General features: G+C 64.0%; 2 protein-coding genes and 1 long non-coding RNA gene across 3 annotated transcripts; 2 read left to right on the top strand and 1 right to left on the bottom strand.

Annotated features, from left to right (window-relative positions):
* Positions 1 to 4,124: 4,124 nt before the first annotated feature.
* Positions 4,125 to 4,643, top strand: TEX19 (testis expressed 19). Its single transcript, XM_004592986.2, has one exon. The coding sequence runs from the start codon at positions 4,125 to 4,127 to the stop codon at positions 4,641 to 4,643; it is 519 nt and encodes a 172-aa protein (XP_004593043.2).
* Positions 4,644 to 9,297: 4,654 nt separating this feature from the next.
* UTS2R (urotensin 2 receptor) lies at positions 9,298 to 11,969 on the top strand. The gene is made up of 2 exons (XM_004592985.2): positions 9,298 to 9,392; positions 10,751 to 11,969. The coding sequence occupies exon 2, from the start codon at positions 10,794 to 10,796 to the stop codon at positions 11,967 to 11,969; it is 1,176 nt and encodes a 391-aa protein (XP_004593042.2). The 5' UTR covers positions 9,298 to 9,392; positions 10,751 to 10,793.
* A 6,819-nt stretch (positions 11,970 to 18,788) lies between these two features.
* Positions 18,789 to 20,267, bottom strand: LOC131482409 (uncharacterized). Its single transcript, XR_009246970.1, has 3 exons — positions 20,126 to 20,267; positions 19,483 to 19,547; positions 18,789 to 18,846 (listed from the first exon to the last, which is right to left on the bottom strand). It is a non-coding gene; the product is annotated as an uncharacterized LOC131482409 (long non-coding RNA).
* Positions 20,268 to 21,461: the final 1,194 nt, after the last annotated feature.

The raw sequence follows: 21,461 nt of genomic DNA, 5'->3' as shown, positions 1-21,461 counted from the left end.
CATACACACACACAGCTTCACTCCTCAAATCACTGCACTGAACTGGAGCTCCCTCTGGGTGTCCGAGCGCATGCCCAAGGCACTGGAGGGAAACCTGTGCAGAGGCCGAGGGCAGAGCACCACTGACCTGCCCTGCGGCGTCCTTGCTATCCCTAAGGCCAACCCCACCCAGCCTCGGCCTGACCAGGGCATTGCAGCCTGGGCTTTGCGTGGTGGCTCTGGGTGCCGGAGGAGCAGCGTGGGGGTTGCATGGTGGTTCGGCTGTGTCCCATCAGCCACCCAGAGCAGGCGAGAGCGCGGCCGGACAGGAGGCGGCTGTAGTGCTGTGCACTGGGTCAGTGGGCACCTTGCCCACACACAGGGCAGAGCCCTGCAGGCGGCCATTCCTGCACCCACACACCCAGCAGGTGTCTGTGGATCCACGCACCACAGCTCCTGTCCAGGAAGGCTGACCAGAGAATAAAGCGCCGAGGGCACTCTCTTGGGGCCCTGCCGGCTGTGCCACCTCCCTCTGGCCATGGCAGCTGTCTACCCAAGGCCCCAGCTGTGCGACACCACAGCAACACTCTGCTGCCTGCGGGCCCTGCCCAGGTTCACCCCGTGCAGAGGGGCAGCAGGGGCACATGGAGGGGGTCGCCTCCACACAGGGGTGCCCGGGACGCAGGGCCGGGGGTGTGCTGCGTTTCCCACGATTACTCACTGATGTGTTCACAGTTTGTTGTGGTGACACCTCCTTACGTTTGGATGCAGCCAAACACCTGCGACCTTCTAGAAGGGAAGCCGAGTGGGGAGCCGGGTAGGGAACCTGCACAGGTCCCCAGTTTTTAACACAAAGACTTGGTCAGGCATGTCACAAAAGAGGACATCACAATTATATGACACAGACACACAGTTACACAAGGTTGTCGGTCATCGGAGAAGTTCCATATAAACTGGGTCATGTCACTATAATTGGCCAGAGTGTGGAGGTTCCATGTGCTGCCACAGACGGTGGCTTGAGGTACAAACTCCCATGGGCCAGAATCCCCCGGGAGCGTTTGGACCCATGAGAAGGCAGGAGGCTGCACTGCAGCCCGCTGGCCCCAGCAGAGCGTGCCCTCCGGGAGGGACAGGACCCTCAGCTCTGGCCCCAAGCGCACACACGACCATATTGGCTACTGCGGCCCGCGGGGAGGGCAGGGCTGTGCAGCCGGGGTGCGGCGTCCCCGACAGCTCTTCCATGCTGCGGAGGTTCACACGGCTTCATGTGGTTAAGTCCCATAATGGTCTAAACACACTCTGCTTTCCACCAGGCTTCATTCCCTGGCGCTGCGTGGGCGCAACCACGAAGTTGGCTCAGCTCCGCGGCCCGGCCAGGAATCCAGCACACAGGTTGGGCCCCCACAGGGGCACGCTGGGGTCATACCAGGTCCATCCAAAGGACAGGGGTCAGCAGCCAATGGGGGTGCTCCGCTGGCTGCTGCTCCCCACAGACAGCTCTGTAACACTCTCGAAGTGGTGCACAGCACAGGGGTATCGCATGGAAGGACCAGCCCGAGTTTATGTCTGATCTACAACAGCCAGCAGCTCCTAAGCTTGGTCAGGGCCACCTTCTACTTCCTTCTGCCTCCCTCAGACTTTTGGGGCTCCCCCTTCTCCAACCTGAGGGCCTTGTGTTCCCTGAGCTCATGCGAGCCAGGCAGACCTGGTGCTGGACTCTGGGCCCTGACTCTAGCTGCTGACCATGAACTCCAGGCTGCCCCTGCGGCCAGGGACAGGCCTGGTCCTTCTCCCAGGTCCCTGACCACGGCCCCTCCTGCCCCTGGAGCACGCTGTCTGCCCCCAGCCTCAGCTGCCCAGGGACAGGTCCACAGGCTCCGTCCAGGGGCAACTAACCCGGGGTCCCCTGGGTGGGAAGCCCAGAGCAAGCGGCTCAGCTGGCAACTCCTCTTGTCCCTTCTCTCTTTCTCCCCTAGTGCTCCCCACACTTGGGCTGGGAGGCAGGGGGTCTCGCCTGGGGCCAAGGCCACAGCCCAACCACCCTCCACACCCTCTTTTCTGGACTCAGAGATCCTTGACTTTAGAAACGCCCCACAGTCCTTCATCCTCTTCATGCCAAACGTGGAATGCAACGTGATCTTCCTCTGCAGCGTGTTCAGCCAGCGCCTGCCTGCCCCGCCTGGCCAAGGGCATCGCCCGCCGGGCCTGGCTGGGTCAGGATGCTACAGTTGTTCCAACCCGCAAGAAAGCTGGCGGGGCTGCGGGCCTGCCGTGAACCCCAAATCAGCCAGGGCATGACAGCAGCTTGACCTGAGCAACTCTGCCCAGACAAGTGGGGTGACCTCCAGCGCCCAGTGGGCTGCACGCCCTGACCGTGCCCCACCTGCCCCTGGTAGCGGAGTCTGCCAGGCTTGCTAACCTTTTGCACAAGGGTCCTGCCTGCTTTATGAGGCTTTGGGACACCTCTCAGCAAGTGGCTGGTGTTTGCACACTCAGGCGGTGTTGCTGGAACCCACCCTAGTCATCCGCAACCCGCTGGAGGCCGCCCACGCGCAGTCCTGGCGCTCTGAGCCAACCTGCTTGTCACCAGGCCTCCCCAGCATCCGCCTCCCGCCTGCACCACCCAGTGCTCCACCTCTGTCCCCTGGTGAGCTGGGGGTGGGGGTCCCAGCATGGGGGCCTCCTGTACCATCTCACCCATGGCCCACCCTGGCAGGAGTGAGAGCCACAGGGGCCAAGGGAGGGGGCTGGGCAGGCGCGCAGGAAGACTCCCACAGGAGCCACACACACAGCACCAGGTCTGGAGCAGAACCAGGCTGGCCTCAGGCCCCAGGGCAAAGGGTAGGAAGGAGGGACTGACACCGGGAGCTCTGGTGGGCAGCACCCATTCAGGCCATCCCTGGCAGGTACACGAAGGGGTGACCCAACTCCAGGTACCATAAACATGATCAGCCTCAGCTGAGATTATGCTTGGGCAGGAAGAGAACAGGGGCGAGGGGCGACATTCACCCCCAGGGCGCTCCACCCACCAGGCAGGCAGCCGGAAGTGAGGCTGCTGTTCCAGAGGCCCCAGGAGCTGCGGCCCGAGGCAGATGGATACACCGGACCTGCCCGCCTCCCTGACCCTCACGGCCTGAACCCCGGGGCTGAGACGTCTGCGGGGGACCCCAGGTGGGTGCACGGTGAGCCCCACAGGCAGGCGCCCTGCTAAGGCCCCACAGCCACGGTGTCCACCTGCGACCCCCTCCGAGCAGGTGGACGGATACAGCCGGACACAGCTCCAGCCCCAGAGCAGCGGCCACGCGGGCCCGTCCTGCAGGGGACCTGCTGGTGACTGGGCACCTTCACCTCCTGAGGCCCCTGGGGGATGTGCAGATGAGCCCGAGCCTGCTGGGAGGGGGCGCACACAGCCTGGTGGGCTGTCTCCCCCTGCCGCGGGCGGCCGGCAGAGGGTCTCTGCTGAGGAGGCCCCTGGGATCGTCCTGGGGCCCCCGTGAGCCCCAGGGGAGGGTGGGAGAGCTTGGGGACCTCTGGAGCGTGTTCCTCAGAGGGCTGAGTCAGGTTGGGTCGTATTCCCCGGTTGCGTCAGGTTCCCTCAGGCTCCCTCAGGTTCTGTCGGAGGACCAGGTGACCCTGCTGGGCCTGGGGTGGGGTGGGGCTGAGCGGCCCGGGAGGGCCCCTAAGGGCCACTGCCCCCCGCGCTGTGCCATCAGCTCTGAGGGCAGGCCCTGAGCCCGACACCCTTCAGCCCGCGGGGTTGGCCCGGCGGCTCCCACCCTGCCTGCCAGGGGCCGCCTGACCTCCCTGCTCTGCCACCTCAGCTGCCCACACCGCAGCCCGGGCCTGAGCTCAGGAGGTTTCTGGAAAGTCAAGCACTGCAGGTTCTCCTTGGACGGGAACCGGACCCTGAACCCAAAGGGAACAATTCTTCCCCCTCCTCCTCCCTCGCACCCCTCCTTGTTCCCTTCCCCGACCCTCCCCCTCCCTCCCCATCCTCTGCCCATCCCCCTCATCCAGTCCTCCTCTTCCTGACCCCCTCCTCCTGCCACCCTCCCCTCCCTCCCCCTCCCCCATCTCCATCCCTCCCCTCCCGAGGCCCCAGGCCCAGCTTGCTCTCCCTCCTGTCCCCAGGCAGCAGCGAGGCCATGTGCCCCCCGCTCAGCGGGCGCCACGCCTGCGAAGGCGTCTCCCACCTCTATGTGTCCTGGCTGTACCAGCTCCAGCACGGGCAGATGCGCAGCTGCTTCGCCTGCTTCAAGATGGCCTTCCTGGAGCTCAAGGACTCACTGGAGGTGGAGGACTGGGACGACACCGACTCCTGGGACCCGGAGCCCGAGCCCGAGGAAGCCGAGGGTCCGGGGCAGCCGGTGCCGGGGGGTCCTGAGGCCTGGGGGGCCGGGGCCTCGGCTGCCACTGCGGGCGGCTCCGAGGAGCTGGGCACCAACGTCCACTTTGTGCCCACCCAGCTGGATCTGCAGGACGTCGTGGCCCTGTGCCGGGGGCCCGAGGATTCGGACTGGACCCAGGAGCTTCCCTGGAGATTTGGGGACGTGCCTTCCTGCACCCACTGGCCCATCTCCACCGCCCTGTGGCAGGAGCAGCTCCGCTGCGTCAGGGAGATGCCCCTCAAGGAGCCCGAGGCCCCTGCCCCAGCCCAGGACTAGTTGCGGGACCTGTAGTGTCGGCCTGGAGGCCGGCTCTCCCTGGGGACCACCACAAGACTGTCCAACTCGGGTGACGAAGCACTGTTTCTGAGGACCCTCTCCATTGTCTCACATTCCCCCTGGACTCCCAGAGCGCGGAGCCCCACCTCAGAATGGGACCTCCGACCCTCTGCAGCCCGGAGCCTGGGCCTGGGCCCTGGTGAGGGTCTCCCCTGCTGATTCCTCAGCCCTGGGGGCCCTGATGCAGGCCTTTCAACCCCTGACCCTGGAAATTTGTGCGGGGGTCCTGTGCACCCCCCCGCCTGCAGCCTTACTCCTGGCTGCCTCTGCCCAGGGCTGGGGCGGGCCACCAGTGTCCTCCACACAGGCAGGAAGCTGCGGGGGGGCCCAGGCCGGCTCCTCTGCCTCTGCCTGGTTGCGGGCCTCAGGGGAAGGCATGGCCGGTTTCTAACCTTGTAGGCGCTCAGTGGCGGGTCTTCCTGTCCGGCTGGGTCACCGCATGTGCTTGCTGGCTGACCTGCGGTGCTGACCCTTCTGGGAGAGCCCGCCCATGGCCTGCTTCCTGGGACACCCCAAGGGCTCTGGGACAGCCCTGGGGTGTCTGGTGTACCGTGGGAGGGGACTCGGTTTCAAAGGTTGCCACTTGCCAGTTTGGCCCCTTGATTCCCGTTGTTCTGTTCATCTGTTGCTTTGACTTTGAGGAAGAAGTAAGACGGTGGCAGCCAGCTCGTCGGTGGCAGCCAGGTGTGCCGTGGCTCAGCTCCTCTGTGGCCCTCGTTTCAGTTTTAATGTTTATTGTTCTTTTTCATCTACTTAAAAGCAGAGTAAGAGTGGGCCCGGCGGCGTGGCCTAGCGGCTAAAGTTCTCGCCTTGAAAGCCCCGGGATCCCATATGGGCGCCGGTTCTAATCCCGGCAGCTCCACTTCCCATCCAGCTCCCTGCTTGTGGCCTGGGAAAGCAGTTGAGGACAGCCCAAAGCCTTGGGACACTGCACCTGTGTGGGAGACCCGGAAGAGGTTCCAAGTTCCCGGCTTCAGATCGGCGCGCATCGGCCCGTTGCAGCTCACTTGGGGAGTGAATCATCGGACGGAAGATCTTCCTCTCTGTCTCTCCTCCTCTGTGTATATCTGGCTGTAATAAAATGAATAAATCTTTAAAAAAAAAAAAAGCAGAGTAAGAGAAAGAATTCTGGCACTGGTTCCCTGCCCAGGGCTGATAGCGCTCTGGCTCGCGGGCAGAGCGTCACAGGTGTCACTGTCACGTGGCGTGTAAAGAAACATGGGAAGCAAGGCCCAGGTCATCAGGTGGCGTCCAGCATGGTGTCCACAACCACTCGTATGCGTTTCAGGAGGGAGTCTCGGGCGAGTGACTGGCACTGTGGTGCTGGTGCCCTGGGGTGCCAGGTCTCGGAACGGAGGACCTGGGTCTCTGCACTCTGGATCCCAGTTCCCGGCTGCGTGGTTGGCACCCTGCCTCCACGCAGGAGCCCTGCCTGCCACCTGGGCCAAGCCCACCTTGGAGTGTCGGGAGCGGGCAGGTGGAGGGGAACTTCCTCTGTCTGTCTCCCCCTACCCTGCCCCTGAGACCAAATCGTTCTGGGTCCTTTGGTTACTTGCTCATGCATATTGACAAGAGGTCAGCGTGCAGCGTGGAAGAGGTGTGTGCCTTGGAGGCTTCGGTACGGCGACCCGCTGCGGGGTCGGTGGGGCGGGGGGAGACAGCAGGCCGCCCCAGCACAGGGTGCCGCAGCCCGTGTCCCCCATCCTGCCCAGAACAGGGCCACAAGTCATGGCTCCTCCATTAGTGGACCCTGCTCAGCTGGGACGGGTTGGGCAGCCTGGCTCACCTGCTGGGCGAGGAGAGTGGGTGATGTTTTGGATAAACACAAGGCACTTCAGAGTGTGGGGTCAATCTGTGTTGGTGCAAGGAGCGGAAATAATCTTTCAAAACAAGCATCTTCCGTGAACTCTTAAGAGAGCCCCCCCTTCAGAGTGGCAACTCCACAGGACAGTATTGAATGGTCCAACCCTGGCGGGGGCCTGGGGCAAGAGGTGACGGCTTAGTAGGCAGGGCCACCTCCTGGGAGGGGCACACTCTGAAAGCTGAGTGGGGCTCTCCTTCCCTGGGCACCCGCAAGGACCCTGCCAGCTTCTACACCGCCCCAGCCGGTCTGGCTGTCTCCCCCCTCGGCCCGTGACACCTGCTGCCAGCTCCCACTCTTCACGGAGCGGCTGGCCTGGAAGCTCCGTGCTCGCTGTGGCCAGGACCTAGGCACTGCTCCAAGGACAGCCGCGCCTGCCAGCTGTCCAGTCGGCGTCCAAACGCTTGGTGCTGGTCAGAAACCCAAACTCAAGAGTCCTGCATCTTACCAGGCCCCCGAAGGCAGTCCTGGGGTGTGCTTGGTGGGGCCAGGTGTCGGGGGGGCAGACAGAGCACAGGATGGCCCGAAGGGGAAGTGGACCACACGAGGAATCTGACACCCTGCCATGTGGGCCCTTTCCAGAAATATCCACTGGTGCCTGTGGCGTGCCAGGTGGGGACCGGAGGTGGGCACTGCGAGCCCCTGCAGGTCACAGATATCTCCCTGTCCCAGAGGCACCCACTGGTCTCTACAGGTCCCTGGCCAGCCGGGAGGGTTCCCACGTCCCCCGGGAAGCAGCAGGCAGACCTGGTTGTTCGCCCAGTGTTCCAGGCTGGTAGGAGCTGAGCAGAGCCCAGGGCCGCACGGTGAGGTCTGGTGGCCCTGGAGCTTGGCTCGCAGGGGGCGTCTGAAGCCCGAGGGGTGCCTGCACCTGCTCCCCGCAAGGCTCTCCCAGCTCCCTGTCCAGCCTCCCACCCTGGCACCATTTCCCCAGGATCACAGGCTGCTGTGTTGGGAGTTCCCTGCACCTCTCAGAGGAGAGACCCCACAGGTCTGCTCTGTCTTGTCCTTCCTCCCCCCAGGTCTGTGAGCTCAAGCACCTGCAGCTGCTCCCTGAATCCCAGCTTATGGCCAACGCCAGGGCTTGGGGTTCATGCGGGTGGGGGCGGCCAGAGGCCCCTCGACAGGCAACGGGGGCATCCCTGGGAACTCCTTACAGCTGTAGCTGCCTGCTGGTTGGGTGTTTGGGGGTCTAGACAGTGAGCTATAGGCAGGCTCAGATGCCCAACCAAGCTCCAGGGCAAGGGGCTGGCGGGGGCAGGGCAGAGGCTGGTGGGGGTGGGGCAGGGGCTGGTGGGGGTGGGACAGTTTGTCCACAGCACCCCCACCACCACACCCCGCAGGGGGCCAGGGTTCCCTGAGAAGGCACATACAGCCACTTCCTGCCACAACAGAATTCATACCTGTCTTAACACCCTCCCAACCCAGAATGTCAGGAGCAGGCAGGTCGGGCCTGGGAAGAATGTTCTAGAATGTCCACTGGGCTCATTTGTTGGAACTTCTCTCCGGAGGCAGTACTGGCACAGCGAGATAAGTCTCTGCCTGCACAGCTAGCATCCCATACATGCATGGGTTCCAGTCCCAGCTGCCCCACTTCCCATCTAGCTCCCGTGTATGGCCTGGGACAGCAGCGAGGACGGCCCCGCACCCACGTGGCAGCCCTGGTGCTGTTCCAGGCTCCTCGCTGCAGCCCGACTGGGCCCTGGCCACTGCCCCGCTGCCTCTCCCTCGCTCTGTGTGTAACTCTGCCTTTCCAATAAATAAAACATTTATTACAAAAACAAGCGAAGCAACGCCCATCTCCGTGGGTGTCTCCTTCACGCGCTGTGCAGGCTCTCCCACGGACAGAATCTGCCGTGTTGATCCCGGGGCGCCTTCCAGGCCGTTCCTGCCGTCTCACAGGATCATGGCAGGCCCTCGCCCCTGCAGGGCTCACAGTGAAAACCAACAGGATCTGCTTATTTGAAAGGCAGAGTTACAGACGGGAAGGACGGACAGAGAGGAGAGACACAGGGAGCTTTCAGCTGCTGCTTCAGTGCCCAGATGGCGGCAGCAGCCAGGGCTGGGTCAGCCAGAAGCCAGGAGCTCCAGTGGGTCTCCACGTGGGCTCCTGTGGCCGCCCTTTGTGCATTCCTGGGGTGCAGGTGAGCAGGATGCTGGAGATGCAAGAGTCAGGTGCCAGGCCGTGAACTTGGGCACCCAGAAAGGGGGACAGGGAAGCAGCTTTGTCCTCAGCTGGGCAGTTGGCTGCTCTTGGGTGGGGCTGGGAGGACTGCGAGGTGGCCTGGCCATTTTCCAGTTGAAAGCTTGGACTGGCTTCCACCCACCTGTGCCTGCCTCCCCTCCTCACGCCCCTGGAAACCTGCTGGGAAGATGGACTCCGGAGGGCTGCAGACCGGGCAGAATCCTCCAGCAGGCGCGGCTGACCCTTTGGGTCACAGGAGCTGAAGGTCAGCTGCAGCCTTCCTCCCCAGTCTCTGGGGCTCCAGGCACAGTTCTGACCCCTCAGCCCACTGCGGTCTCGAAGGTGCCCTCCACCCGGAGCACCGGACTGGCGAGGCCACCCCGAGTGGCGCCAGGGCTCAGGAGCGCCGGGGCCGGGGCCAGCTGCAGCGCCGTCCCCCGCGGCGCCCGGCCCGGCGCCGCCCCCGCGCTCACCGCGTAAATGCCCGGCTTGGCGCGGGGGCCCCAGCGCATTCTCAGCTGGCGGCCGGGCAGGTGGCGGCGCGGGACCGGCGGACGCCCCTTGCGCTGCGCCCTGGGAGTCGCGCCCGTCTTCAGGCGCAGCGCGCCCGGAGCGATGGCTCCGTGACCGGGGGGCGCAACAGGTGGGTCTCTGGCCGGGGTCTCCGTTCGATCTTGGCAGACTCACATCCACCGCGGAGCCCCCTGGCGCCCCAGCGGGAATTGGGGTGAAGGGAAGGCGTGGGAGGACCTTCGGACTTCGAGGGGACCTGGAAGGGTGCACCCAGGGAACCCCCGGGGCAGGGTTGTGCCCCAGGCGCTGGGCCAGCTGGGCCAGCTGCGCCCCTCCCAGAGCCTCGGCCAAGGTTGGGAGGTGGGAAGGGCTGTGGGGTCCTGAGTCCCAAGAGCTGTGGGACAGGTGGGACTAGGCCTTCTGACCGTCTGGCTGTGCTTGTTCCTGGGGATGGGATGTTGTGCCGGGAGAACTGGGGGTCCTGTTCCCCCCCAGCGCCCGCCGGTGGAGGAAGAGCCCAGAGCAGTCAAAGGACTGCATGGTTTCTGGGCTGCCCACTGCGGGCCCAGCTGACAGGCGTCCTAGGCAAGCCTGGAAGGCTTTGGGTGGGCTTGGGCCTCCCCCTCGTGAGCCACAGTGGGGCTGGCTGTGCCCAGCTGCTGAGGGACACTGGCCACGCCTTTCCTTAGGCTGTGTCCTGGGGGGAACTGTGGGCAGCTGGGGTGCCCGTCATGGTTACAGTGCCTGTGGGGTGGGGTGGGGGTCTGCCTGTGATGGGGCAGCCCTGTGTGCCCACTCTCTGGCTCCAGGCTCCTCCCACGTGCCTGCGGGGCGGGGTTGGGTATGCCACTCTGGCTCCAGGCTCCTCCCACGTGCCTGCGGGGCGGGGTTGGGTATGCCACTCTGGCTCCAGGCTCCTCCCATATGCTGTCGAAGCTCCCATCAGACATTTCTGTTTTCTTCCCCAGTGGCTTGCTAGTCTTTTCTTTCTGGATTTGTAGTTCTTTTGGGGCATTTATTTATTAGAAAGGCAGGGAGAGAGATCCTGTGTCCACCAGTTCACTCCCCCAAAGATTGCCAACTGCCAGGGCTGGGCCAGGCTGAAGCCAGGAGCCGGGAGCTTCTTCTGGGTCTCCCATGCGGGTGCAGGGTCCCAAGGCTTTGGGCCGTCCTCGACTGCTTTCCCAGGCCACGAGCAGGGAGCTGGATGGGAAGGGGAGCAGCCAGGACTGGAACTGGTGACCTAGAGTACAAGCAAGAAGGTACTCTGGGCTGGTGGGCCTCCCTCCCCACCTACATGGGAGAAGGCAAGGCCTGGGTGGGGCTGTCCTGCAGGTCCACTTCTTGTTGGAGCCTGGTTGGAGCCTCGCCCCCCTGCGGTGCCCTCTTCCACTGCAGCGGGGCCCTGGGAGCTGTGCCTGGCAGCGGCCTCACAGTGGTGAACAGGAGGTGCCTGCCTTCCATTCTAACGCACTTCTTCTCCCACAGGCTGAGCTGGTACCCAGCCCTGAGCCCCGTGCAAGGGGCGGAGATGGCACTGCGGCTGGGAACCCCGAGTGACTTCCCCAAACTGGTGGCCACGGACAGTGTCGTGCCCAGCCCGCCCAGTAGCACCAACGTGTCCCTCAATGGCTCCTGGGCTAGCCCGACTGAGCACAGCTCCCTGCAGGACCTGGTGGCCACAGGGGCTCTGGGGGCAGTGCTGTCGGCCATGGGCCTAGTGGGCATGGCTGGCAACCTGTACACGCTGGTGGTGGCCTGCCGCTTCCTGCGCGCCTCGGCCCCCCTGTATGCCTACGTGGTCAGCCTGGCACTGGCCGACCTGCTGTACCTGCTGGGCATTCCGTTCATCGTGGCCACCTACATCTCCCAGGACTGGCGCTTCGGCGACGCCGGCTGCCGCGTGCTCTTCAGCCTGGACTTCCTGACCATGCACGCCAGCGCCTTCACCCTGACCGCCATGAGCCGTGAGCGCTGTGCGGCGGTGCTGCGGCCGCTGCATGCCATGCAGCGCTCCGGGGGCTCCCGCAAGGTGCTGGTGCTGGGCACCTGGCTGCTGGCGCTGCTGCTGACGCTGCCCATGGCACTAGCCATCCGCCTGGCACGCCGGGGCCCCAAGAGCCTCTGTCTGCCCTCCTGGGGCCCGCAGGCCCACCGTGCCTACCTGACCCTGCTGTTTGGCACCAGCATGGTGGCGCCCGGCCTGGTCATCGGGCTGCTCTACGTACGCCTGGCCTGGGCCTATTGGCGCTCCCAGCAGGCCTCCTTCCGGCAGACGCAGCGGCTGCCCAGTGCCCGCGTGCTGGGCCTCATCCTGGGCATCGTGATGCTCTTCTGGGCTTGCTTTCTGCCCTTCTGGCTTTGGCAGCTGCTGGCCCAGTACTGGCCGGCGCTGCCGCTGGCGACGCGCACAGTTCGCATGGTCAACTACCTGACCACATGCCTCACCTACGGCAACAGCTGCGTCAACCCCTTCCTCTACACACTGCTCAGCAAGAGCTACCGGGACCACCTGCGCAGCCGCCGCCCCCGAGGCTCCCCGGGCCGCTCCCCGAGGTCCGGCAGCCCCCAGGCCACTCAGACCGTCCTTCTGTCCCCTGTCGGCCCCGGAGTCCCTGCCTGTGCTGGAGGGGGGCAGAGCCCCAGCCTTGGGAGCCTCCTCAGGGTTCCGGGCTGCCAATCACGGGTGTGGGGGACCCCGTCCTGAGCCCCTGTGAGGACCTGGGAGTGGCCAGATGGCCACAGCCACTTTCTGCTCCTGGCCCTCTCTGTGCCTGATGCCCGTTTGTGGCCAGCGACTCCAGGAGTGACCCCCCACTCGTTCCTAGCCCCTCTCCCAACCGCTGAGGAGCCAGGGAGGAGCTATGTAGCCCACGTGACCCCAGGGTCAGGTCCCACACTCCGAGAAGCGACCACACAGCCCTAGTCATGAGCCTCCAGAGACGACCCTGCAGCCCGGTGGGCAGTGGCCCCGTGGCTGAGCCACCCCTCGGGGCCTGGAGCTGGACTTCTCAGGTGGGCAGAGGTACCCCCACGCGTGTCATATCAACCTGCAGCAATGAACCCCAGACCCTGCCCAGCTGGCCCAAGACAGACCCTGCCCAGACCCTGTCCAGCTTCCCTCACCCACCAGTGGCCACAGCCTGTTCTGAACACTTCTTCTTTTTTAATAATTTTTATTTTTTTGTAATGATTACATGGTGGATGAGGGTGGGAAGCACCGAGGTTAGGGAAAATTGGGTGAACTCATTGCTTCCAAATTTGCCATTTCTTCTTGTTGTTTCTGAGGCAAGGGGGGAGACAAAGGGGAAAACTTCTCACGACTTTCCTCCCTTCCCAGCGCCCAGGGATGAGGAACCACCACCTCACATCAACCCAGAGTCTCCATGTGGACATATTCTGAGGGTTCCGTCCAGGTGGCTTGGACAGTTCTGGAATGCTGCCGATTGCACCGGTCTGACGATGACGTCACCCTCCCAGTGTCCACTGGCTCCGTTCACCAACATCCTTTGCTGTCATCGTTTTTTGAGGGTAGTTACCCTGTTAGTTCTGTTCTTTTGCTACAGTGCCAAATGAGCTGCCATGTTCTTTTACAACAGGGCCTGTGCCCACTGCTCTGTCTTTTTCATTAAGTAGGACATGTTCTTGCAAGCGAGTGCAAGGACCCAGGCCAGGTGTCTGGACGCTTCTTATAGGTGGCCTCAGGTGGGGCTTGTGGCCCCAGAGGGGCTTGTGGCTGACTGTGGCCCCAGAGGGGCTTGTGGCTGGTTATCCATGGCCCCAGAGGGGCTCGTGGCTGGCTCTCCATGACCCCAGAGAGGCTCGTGGCTGGTTATCCGTGGCCCCAGATGGGCTTGTGGCTGGCTCTCCATGACCCTAGAGAGGCTCGTGGCTGGCTCTCTGTGGCCCCAGAGGGGCTCGTGGCTGGTTATCTGTGGCCCCGGGTGGGGCTCCTGGTTGCTGCTCCATGGATGTGGGCAGAGCTCGTGGCTGTCGCTCTGTGTTGAGTGCCTGCCACACCCCTGCCTTCCTGGCCTGGAGCTCTGTGCGTCCACCCAGGGCTGCCCTGTTCGGGTGCAGCGTGGACCTCTCGGAGTGTCTGTGTCCGTGTTGTTTTCGGAGGGCCCCTGGAGGGCAGTGGCTGTGCTGGGTTTCCAGATGCCTGCGGAGCTGCTGGCTGTCCCTCCACTGTCACCCCCAACACTTGCCGCCATTCTTATGACAAGCGAGCAGCTGTGCCATGAGCCTGGGCAGCCAGCAGGCTGCTCTGACCACAGCTGCCCCTTGCGGCCCCAGCGACCTAGCTGAAGGCTCCTCAAAAATGGGGGGGTACCGCACAGTGAAGCCCACACATGCACACACGTCAGACCACACCAAACGCATTGTACCAAATACACGTGTGCCGTACTGAACATGTGCACCACAGCTCACTTACGTGTCACATCACATGCACCACGCCACGTACATGTGCCGCCCACAGAACATGCCACAGTACTACACGTACCACATTGCAGCCGATCACACGTGTACCAGCATACACCACGCAGTCACACCAAACCTACATACGTAACAGCACAACACACACACAGTGACACACATCACACACCAAGGCGTGCATCTCACACAATACAAAGGCATTCCAGTGTTTGTCACAGCCGTAGCATACATACACCCATACTTGCACACCACACAAATCCCACGTCACGCACACACACCCTCCCTTGTGGAGATGGCTTCCTTGTCTGCGGTTCCTTCCCAGGGCTGGGGCTCCTGTTAGGGGTCACGGTGGTCACAAGGAGGGCCATTGTCACAGCTGCTGGCACTGAGGGCTGCCCTCCAGGGGAGCGGCGACCAGGCTCGTCGGGAGGAGGGACTTCCGGACTCAAGGGAGGCCCAGGACTGCGGTCCCTGGGGGACAGGAGACCCCTGTCCTCCCCATCTTCTGTCCTTGGCGCTGTGGGACTGCAGACCCCCAGGTCGGTTTGCAGGAAACCCTTCCACGGCCCCCAGCACATCCCTGGCATGAGAGAGAGCAAAGCGGCAGAGGTGGACATGGTGGCCCTGAGGACAGGGTTGGGGTGGAATCTGCAGGGTGACATGAAACCTCTGGGCCCCGTCCAAATGCCCACCCCTTCTCCCCCAGCTTGGTCCTAACACTGGGGGCCCAGTGAACACTCCTGATCAGCTGGCTTGGGAACTTCCCAGGACTAGGAGCTGACCCAGGGCCATCTGGGAGCAGCTCTCCAGGCCACAAGCCATAGGCCACGGAGGGATGGACCTCGTGGCCTGTGGTGCAGCCGCGGGGACAAGTAGGCGCCTTGAGAGTCAGCCCTCGGGAGCCCTGCCATGACTGCAGCCACAGAACTTGAAGCACGGCGGCCAAGGCTATCCCTTGGGTCCCCGTCCCTGCCAAGCAGCCCTGAGTCCTACACCATAGCCCTGGCCACTGGCCACCACGTGTCCAGAGAACCTGATCCAATCCGCCAGCAGCGGGACAGCGCTTGGCAGGGACACTGTGGGGCTTCACATGTCCTGAAGAACGTGGCTGACCAGTCTGACCTGTCGGCAAACCCCACAGCCCAGGGTTGTGGCCCCACTGCAGCCCATGGGCCTGGACATCTGACCTCTGACCTGGCCCTGCCTCAGCTGTCTGTGTCCACCCCCGGACTCCTATCCTGGAGCAGCCAGTGGTCAGTCTGGGGTCCTGCCAGGACCCTGGCTGTGAGACAGGCCTCCCGGCTCTGGGCCACGGGGTGTAGAGACAGAACTGGGAAGACGCCCAGAGTGCCTCTAGAAAAACAACCCCCAGGCCAGAAAAGTAGCAGGACCCCCTGACCCAGCCTCTCGGGGTGCCTGGGGGACTCCACCCGTCTCTCTGGGGTGTTGCCTGGAAAGTGAGCTCTTTCTACCGCCTGCAGACACCAGCTTATCTGGTTGGGGACACCGTCCTCACCCAGTGGGGCTGAGGAGGGGTGAGAGCCCAGCTGGTACACAGATCTGGGCTGGCCCCCTGTGCTGGGGGAGGGGCTGCTTGGGGCCAGAGGAGCTGTGTGCCAGGCCCCTTCCCCGCCAGGCCAGGCAGCTTGCCCGTCTGAATTCCAGACGCATGACGGCTGGGCAGGCTGTAGCCAGTGGCCAGCAGTGCCAGGTTCCAGACCTGGGGCTTGTCTAGGCAGGCAGTGAAGCTGGCCCCATGCTGGGGTCAGGGGAGGCACAGTCTCCAGGCTGCTGGGACAGGTGCACGTGGCTCATCCAGGCGGGCAGTGAGGCCCCATGTTGGGGTCTGGGAGGCATGGCTGCCGGGCCGCCAGGACAGGTGCACAGATGGGGGCTGGCCTCAGGCTGGATGGCTCTGTCCTGAGGGTGAGGTGGGAAGGGAGGTGGCCTCGGTGGTCAGCTCTGGGAATGCCAGCCTGTGTCCTGCCCCCTCCACATGGGCTCCACCTGCAGACCCCAGTCCAGCAGTCCTGCTCCCCACCTGCGGCCAGCCTGAACACAGCCTGCTCCGTCCCCGTCACTCCTCAGCCCCATGACTGGCTGGCCTGCACATCTTCAGGCCTGGAGGGCAGGCCCCTGGCTGAGCACCCCACAAGCCTTTGCCTCTGGCTGCCATCCCAGGGGACCCTTGTATTGCTTGTTGGGCCAGGTGGCAGGCTGCCAGGCATTCTGGGGCCAGGTCAGCCCTCTGAGCTGTTGGTGGCCAAGGGTGTGTCCATGGTCTCGTCCTGCCTGGGATCAAGTGTTGGCCTAGCACTGCTGGGGAGAGCTGGCTGCCCCAAGTACAGCTTCCCTGGGGCTGGCCGGGGCCTGGTGGCAGGCATTCCCTCAGTTTGCCCTCAGCCTCTGTCCCTGGCTGCTGGTCTGGGCAGCGTCAGCCAGGGGCCCACAACCTTCTCCAGCCCAGAGCCACGTGGCTGGGGGGCACCCTGGGCAGGTCTGGGCTCTGCCATGGCTTGGCACCAAGAACCAGGCAGGCACAGCAAGCCCATTCCCCAGGATGGGCCTTGGGAGACGGCGATGGGAGGGATCCAGTGCTGCCCCCGCTCACTGCCAGGCCTCCTTTCCTGCAGGTAATGGGGCTTGCCTGGGATGGGTGGGGACCCTGCTGAGAGCTAGGGGCTTGTGGCTGGGCCAGGACAGAACGGGGGGAGCCAGGGACTGGATCAGTGACAGGACAGGGCCGGGTGGCGTGGTGTGACTGGGGCCCGGGCGCTCTCAGGGACACTCGGTGTGTACTCAGAGCTGCCTTCACCTCCCCCACAAGCCCCCAACAGCCCCATGCTGCCAGAGCTGATTCTCCTGCTGGAACCTTCTCCCTGCACCTGCCCCCAACCCTGGCCAGGCCCAGCACTGAGTCCGTTGTCAGCTCGCACCCCTGGAGGAAGCAGGGCGTGTGTCCCCAGGGAATGAGCGGCTGAGGCGAGCACACAGATGCCTGTGAACCGGGGGCTGGGCCCTGACTTTACTGCCCTGGGGAAACGGCTGAATCACGGCCAGCGAGGACCCAGGCAAGGCAGTGCACGCAGTGGACATGGCTGGATGGAGGCGGCAGCTCTGCGGCGGCTTTCCGGCCCCTCCCGCTACGTGAACGTGGGGTCGGCGATGGCGTGGTCGGGGTTACAGGTGAAGGCGATGGTGATGGCACAGCGGGTGCCCCAACGGACCTTCTCCACACGGTGCAGGTTCTCAGAGCCGGACGTGAAGAAGGAGACCCGGCCTGGGGGGAGTGGGGAGGTGACAGAGGCCGCGTCCAGGCAGGAGAGGCCAGCTACCCTCGACGGGAGCGGGTGCAGCAGCAGGCAGGGGTGGGGGCCTCAAGGCCCCCCCACGGGCCTGCTGGAGCAAACACTAACCGCATACCGGCACAGGGAGGTGACCCCGGTACCCCACCTCTGGGTCAGCACAGGGCACCGTGGCTGGAAGCCTGGGGAGCTGTGCTGAACGAGGCTGGGAGTTCTCTGTCCTCCGATGCACACACCTGTGTGACCCCCGGCTCCTGTGCTGCCCCCACGTGGCTGCCCCAGCCCAGCCTCTCCACCCACAGCCTCCGTGCCATCTCCAGCCCAGCCCCGGCCTGAGGGGCGACTGCCACCTCATTTGTGCCTTTGGATTGAAGATCCGTGGCCAGCACAGGAGGGATGGAGGGGACACTGCGAACTGAGGTGACCTCTCTCAGGCCTGGACAGGCTCAGGGAGCACTGGCCAGCATGAGCTCGGAAGAATGAGCCCACTGGCTATGGCAGCCAGCAGTGGGCAGGGCAGACACTTGGCAGCAGGCCTCACACACGGTGGGCCCCCAGGAGCGCTGCCCCAGTCCAGGTAGAGCCCCCGCAGAGCATGTGCCGCCTGCGTGCGTGTGTGTGTGTGTGTAGGTGTGCATGTGTGAGTGCATGTGTGTGTGTGTGTGTAGGTGTGCATGTGTGAGTGCATGTGTGTGTGTGTGAGGGCAGTGGCCACTGAGTGTGTCAGGCCCCGTGTCCAGCCCGAGTGGCACACCTGCTCGTGGCTCCACCGTCATGTTGGCTGCTTCGTCCGCGAACACGAAGCGCCCTCCGCCGAAGTCCTCCAGGTAGTCGGAGAGGTAGAGCAGCGAGGTGTAGTCGAAGGAGCCGTAGGTCACCTGCAGAGAGCCGGACGCTGGGGGACGAGGCTCACGAGGCCAGCTAGGAGACCCCGGCCCCTCCATCGGTCTCTCTCCTGCCCAGCTGCAACAGCTGCACTGTGAGCAGGGGCGTGGCACAGCCCTGCCCTGTGTGGGGTGCCACATGTGCCCCCCCACACACATCCCAGCTCCCAGCAGGCTGTGGCTCAGGCGCCTGGGCCACTGCACCCACAGGGGGACCTGCACAGAGCTCTGGGCTCCTGGCTTCTCCTGGCCCCCATCTGGCTGTGGTCACTCGGGAGTGGACCAGCTGCCACACTCACAGAGGGCAGTGGGGGGGCCAAACCAGTGGAACAGGATGTCACACCCGCAGCATCCAGGGTGTGATAGAATGTAACGGGCAGAAAGGGGTGTCCCCGCAGTGTCCCTTCCTGGGTCTGACCTCGGTGAGTGTGGTGTGACCTTGGTGAGTGTGACAGGCAGGAAGGGGGTGTCCCTGCAGTGTCCTTTTCCGGGTGTGATCTCAGGCTCCCCCAGGTTACTCTGGGGGACCCACTGAGGGACAGTACTAAGGGTCACCGTGTCCTTCCATGTCACTGTGTGTCCATCTTGGTCATCTCAGAATAAGAGCAGCCATGGGTGTGAGGGTGACATAGATAGGGTCCCCGCACGCCAGGCCTGGCACAGCTCACAAGGTCTCAGGTGGGCCAGGTCCCTTACACTCAAGCTTCTCCCCCCACCCCTACCTCTCCCTGCAGGCCTGGCACAGCTCAGGGGGTCTCGGGCACACTGGACCACCCCCACCTCTCCCTGCAGGCCTGGCACAGCTCATGGGTCTCGGGCACACTGGGCCACCCCCCAGCTCCAGGTTCCTCCCACTTGGGCCCCTCCCCCGCCATCCCCCCACCTCCCACAGGCCCCTCACCGGTACAACTGAAAGTCCTCTTCCGAGAAGACGGTCTGTACTTTATCCCCGAAGTATCTGTGAAAACAGAAGACACAACAAACGCTGTGTGTGCCAAGTCCTGCCCTGTCTCCCTTCACTGCAGCCCCTTGACATGCCAGCCCCTGGCCACACACCTGCCCCCACGCTGAGTGTCCACGGGGGCAGGACCAGAGGCGTGAACTGAACACGCTGACGGAGAGCACAGGAACTCAGGGATACGAGAGAGATCCCGGATCACAGGTCGCCAACAGGGGTATCCGTGGCACCCTGGCTCACAGGCCCTGGCCGGGGTACCAGCAGGACCCTGATTCATAGGCCCCCGGCCAGGACATCCACAGCAGCCAGGGCACCCGTGGGACCCCAGCTCACAGACCAATGGGGGCACTCACAGGACCCAGCTGTGGCACCCATGGGACCCCGGCACACAGTCCCCTGGCTGGGGCACCCACGGGACCCTGGCTCACAGGCCCTGGCCAGGGTACCAGCAGGACCCTGGTTCATAGGACCCCAGCTCACAGACCAATGGGGGCACCCACGGGACCCTGGCTCACAGGAGCCAGTGCCGCTCCTTTCCGCCTCTATCCCTTCCCTTGGCCGAGATGGACCCAGAACCTGACCCTGTCGCCCTCCCAGCTCTGTCAGGTCCTCACCCCAGCTTACTGGGGCCCTCACCTGTACAGGTTCACAAAGTGCTTCCTGACTGACAGGGCCCCTGAGTGCAGGTCCAGGATGGATGCCTGGAAAAGATGCCGGAGAGAAGACAGTGAGGCCGGACAGTGTGCCGTGTGCCTCCTGCCTCCGGAGCGGACACCTCTGCTCTGTCCCGAGGAGCAAAGGCCAGACCCTGCCCAGACTGCACCCCTGTGGCTGGACGGTGAGGGGGTCACGTCTCATGACACACCTGGGCCACACACGGTTAGTCGGACACAGGCGTACATGCTGAAGCCTCCACGGCCAGGACACTGGACCACCCCAGCCCTGGGCACACACTGACACCTGGCACTTCCTGGGATCCAGCTCATGGCAGCAGGCGGGTGGCCTCAGCCTGAGGACGCTGGGGCCCGTGGGTGGAGCTGTTGCCCACTCTCAGCCCTGGCCTCAGCTTCCCACCTTTGACCACACCCGGCCGGCCAGGCTGTGACGCATGTCCAGGATACAACCTTCCTGGCAAGGGAGCGTCTTGTGGCTGCTTGGCGAGGTTGCCCAAGGCTGGGGACACTTGGCCCACATCACGGATGGGGGCATCCAGGGGACCCTGTACGTCCACTCTGAACAACAGCATGGACACCCGGGGCAGGAGCCGCAGGCAACTCACCCCTCCGTCGGATCCTCCCAACGACAGCCCCTTCTCAGCTATGCTGTGGGGGAAGCGACAGAAGGTCAGCACCCATGCCCTGCCATCGCTGGTCAGCGCAGGAGTGTGGGTGAGCACTCAGGCCCCAGGATGGGACCCCTGTGGTGTGAACAAGTCTTAGTGTGGGACCCCTGCGCTGTAGACCCCCGCGGTGTGGACAGGCACTCTGACCACAGGACCAGCCTCCACTGAGTGAGCCCACCAGGACTTCGTCTGCACAGTGGGGTGCTGACGCCTCGGCCACACCTCCTGGGGGTGCAACCTGCGGGGGCAACAGGCAGAGTGACCCCAGGTTCAAGGGCCCCCCACAGCCCAGGTCAGGGGCCAGGCCCTGCACAGGTCAGGGTGACCACTTCTCCTCATGGGGCACCCTGAACCCCAGGGACACAGGTCAGCGTGGCCACTTCACCCCTCTGTGGGGCACCCTGAACTCCCAGGGCCCCCCAGGTCCAGCTCCTGGGCGCCTGTCTGGCCCAGGCTCTGCTTGCTGCCCACTATGCGGTCGGACTGGACACCAACTCTGAACGACACAACCAGGAGGCGTGAACTCGGGTGCTGACAGTCCGCTGCTGGGAGAAGGATGGCCACAGGCTGAGCCGCTGCTCCAGCTCCTGGCTACTCCACACTCTGACCAGCTCCGGAAAGGTGCCCTGAGTGCCCGGGGCCCTGCACCGTGTGGGAGACCCGGATGCAGCGTCCAACCCCTGGGGCTACACAGCCCAGTCCCCACCATGGTGGCTGTCTGGAAAGTGAACCAGTGGATGGAAGATCTCTCTCTCCTGTCACACTGCCTTCCTGAATAATAAACATAGTGTTCCAAACAACAGACGGGTTAAAAGAAGAGAACAGTGGTGGCTGGTGTGGCGGTGAAGTGCCTGTGCCCACGACGAGGACACAGACGATAAGCGGGTACAGGAGGCACAAGGCGCTCCCCTGGTTCTTTGTGGCAAAGCTGAGCCCGGGGCCCCAAAGAGCCCATCCGTTCCCCGGCGACCTCAGCAGCCAGAGAACCACCGGCCCCTACAGGGTTGTGGAAGTACCCTGGTCTATAACCTGGGCCCTGGGTGACCTCTGGCCTGTCTTCCCTGGGCAGCCGGAACAAATCAAACTGTGAGGTGGGCATTCACCATGGAGGTCAGCATGGAGGTCACCATGGAGGTCAGCATGGAGGTCAGCATGGAGGTCACCATGAGGTCATCATGGAGGTCAGCATGGAGGTCAGCATGGAGGTCACCATGAGGTCACCATGGAGGTCACCATGGAGGTCAGCATGGAGGTCAGCATGGAGGTCAGCATG

This window comes from Ochotona princeps, chromosome 17, assembly GCF_030435755.1.
Source record: "Ochotona princeps isolate mOchPri1 chromosome 17, mOchPri1.hap1, whole genome shotgun sequence".
NCBI lineage: Eukaryota > Metazoa > Chordata > Mammalia > Lagomorpha > Ochotonidae > Ochotona > Ochotona princeps.
The sequence above is the reverse complement of the archived record's forward strand: the minus strand, read 5'-3'. Positions and strand labels throughout refer to the sequence as shown.

Coding starts and splice junctions, on each gene's coding strand:
- TEX19 (XM_004592986.2), top strand. CDS start 4,125: ATGTGCCCCCCGCTCAGCGGGCGCCACGCCTGCGAAGGCGTCTCCCAC.
- UTS2R (XM_004592985.2), top strand. CDS start 10,794: ATGGCACTGCGGCTGGGAACCCCGAGTGACTTCCCCAAACTGGTGGCC.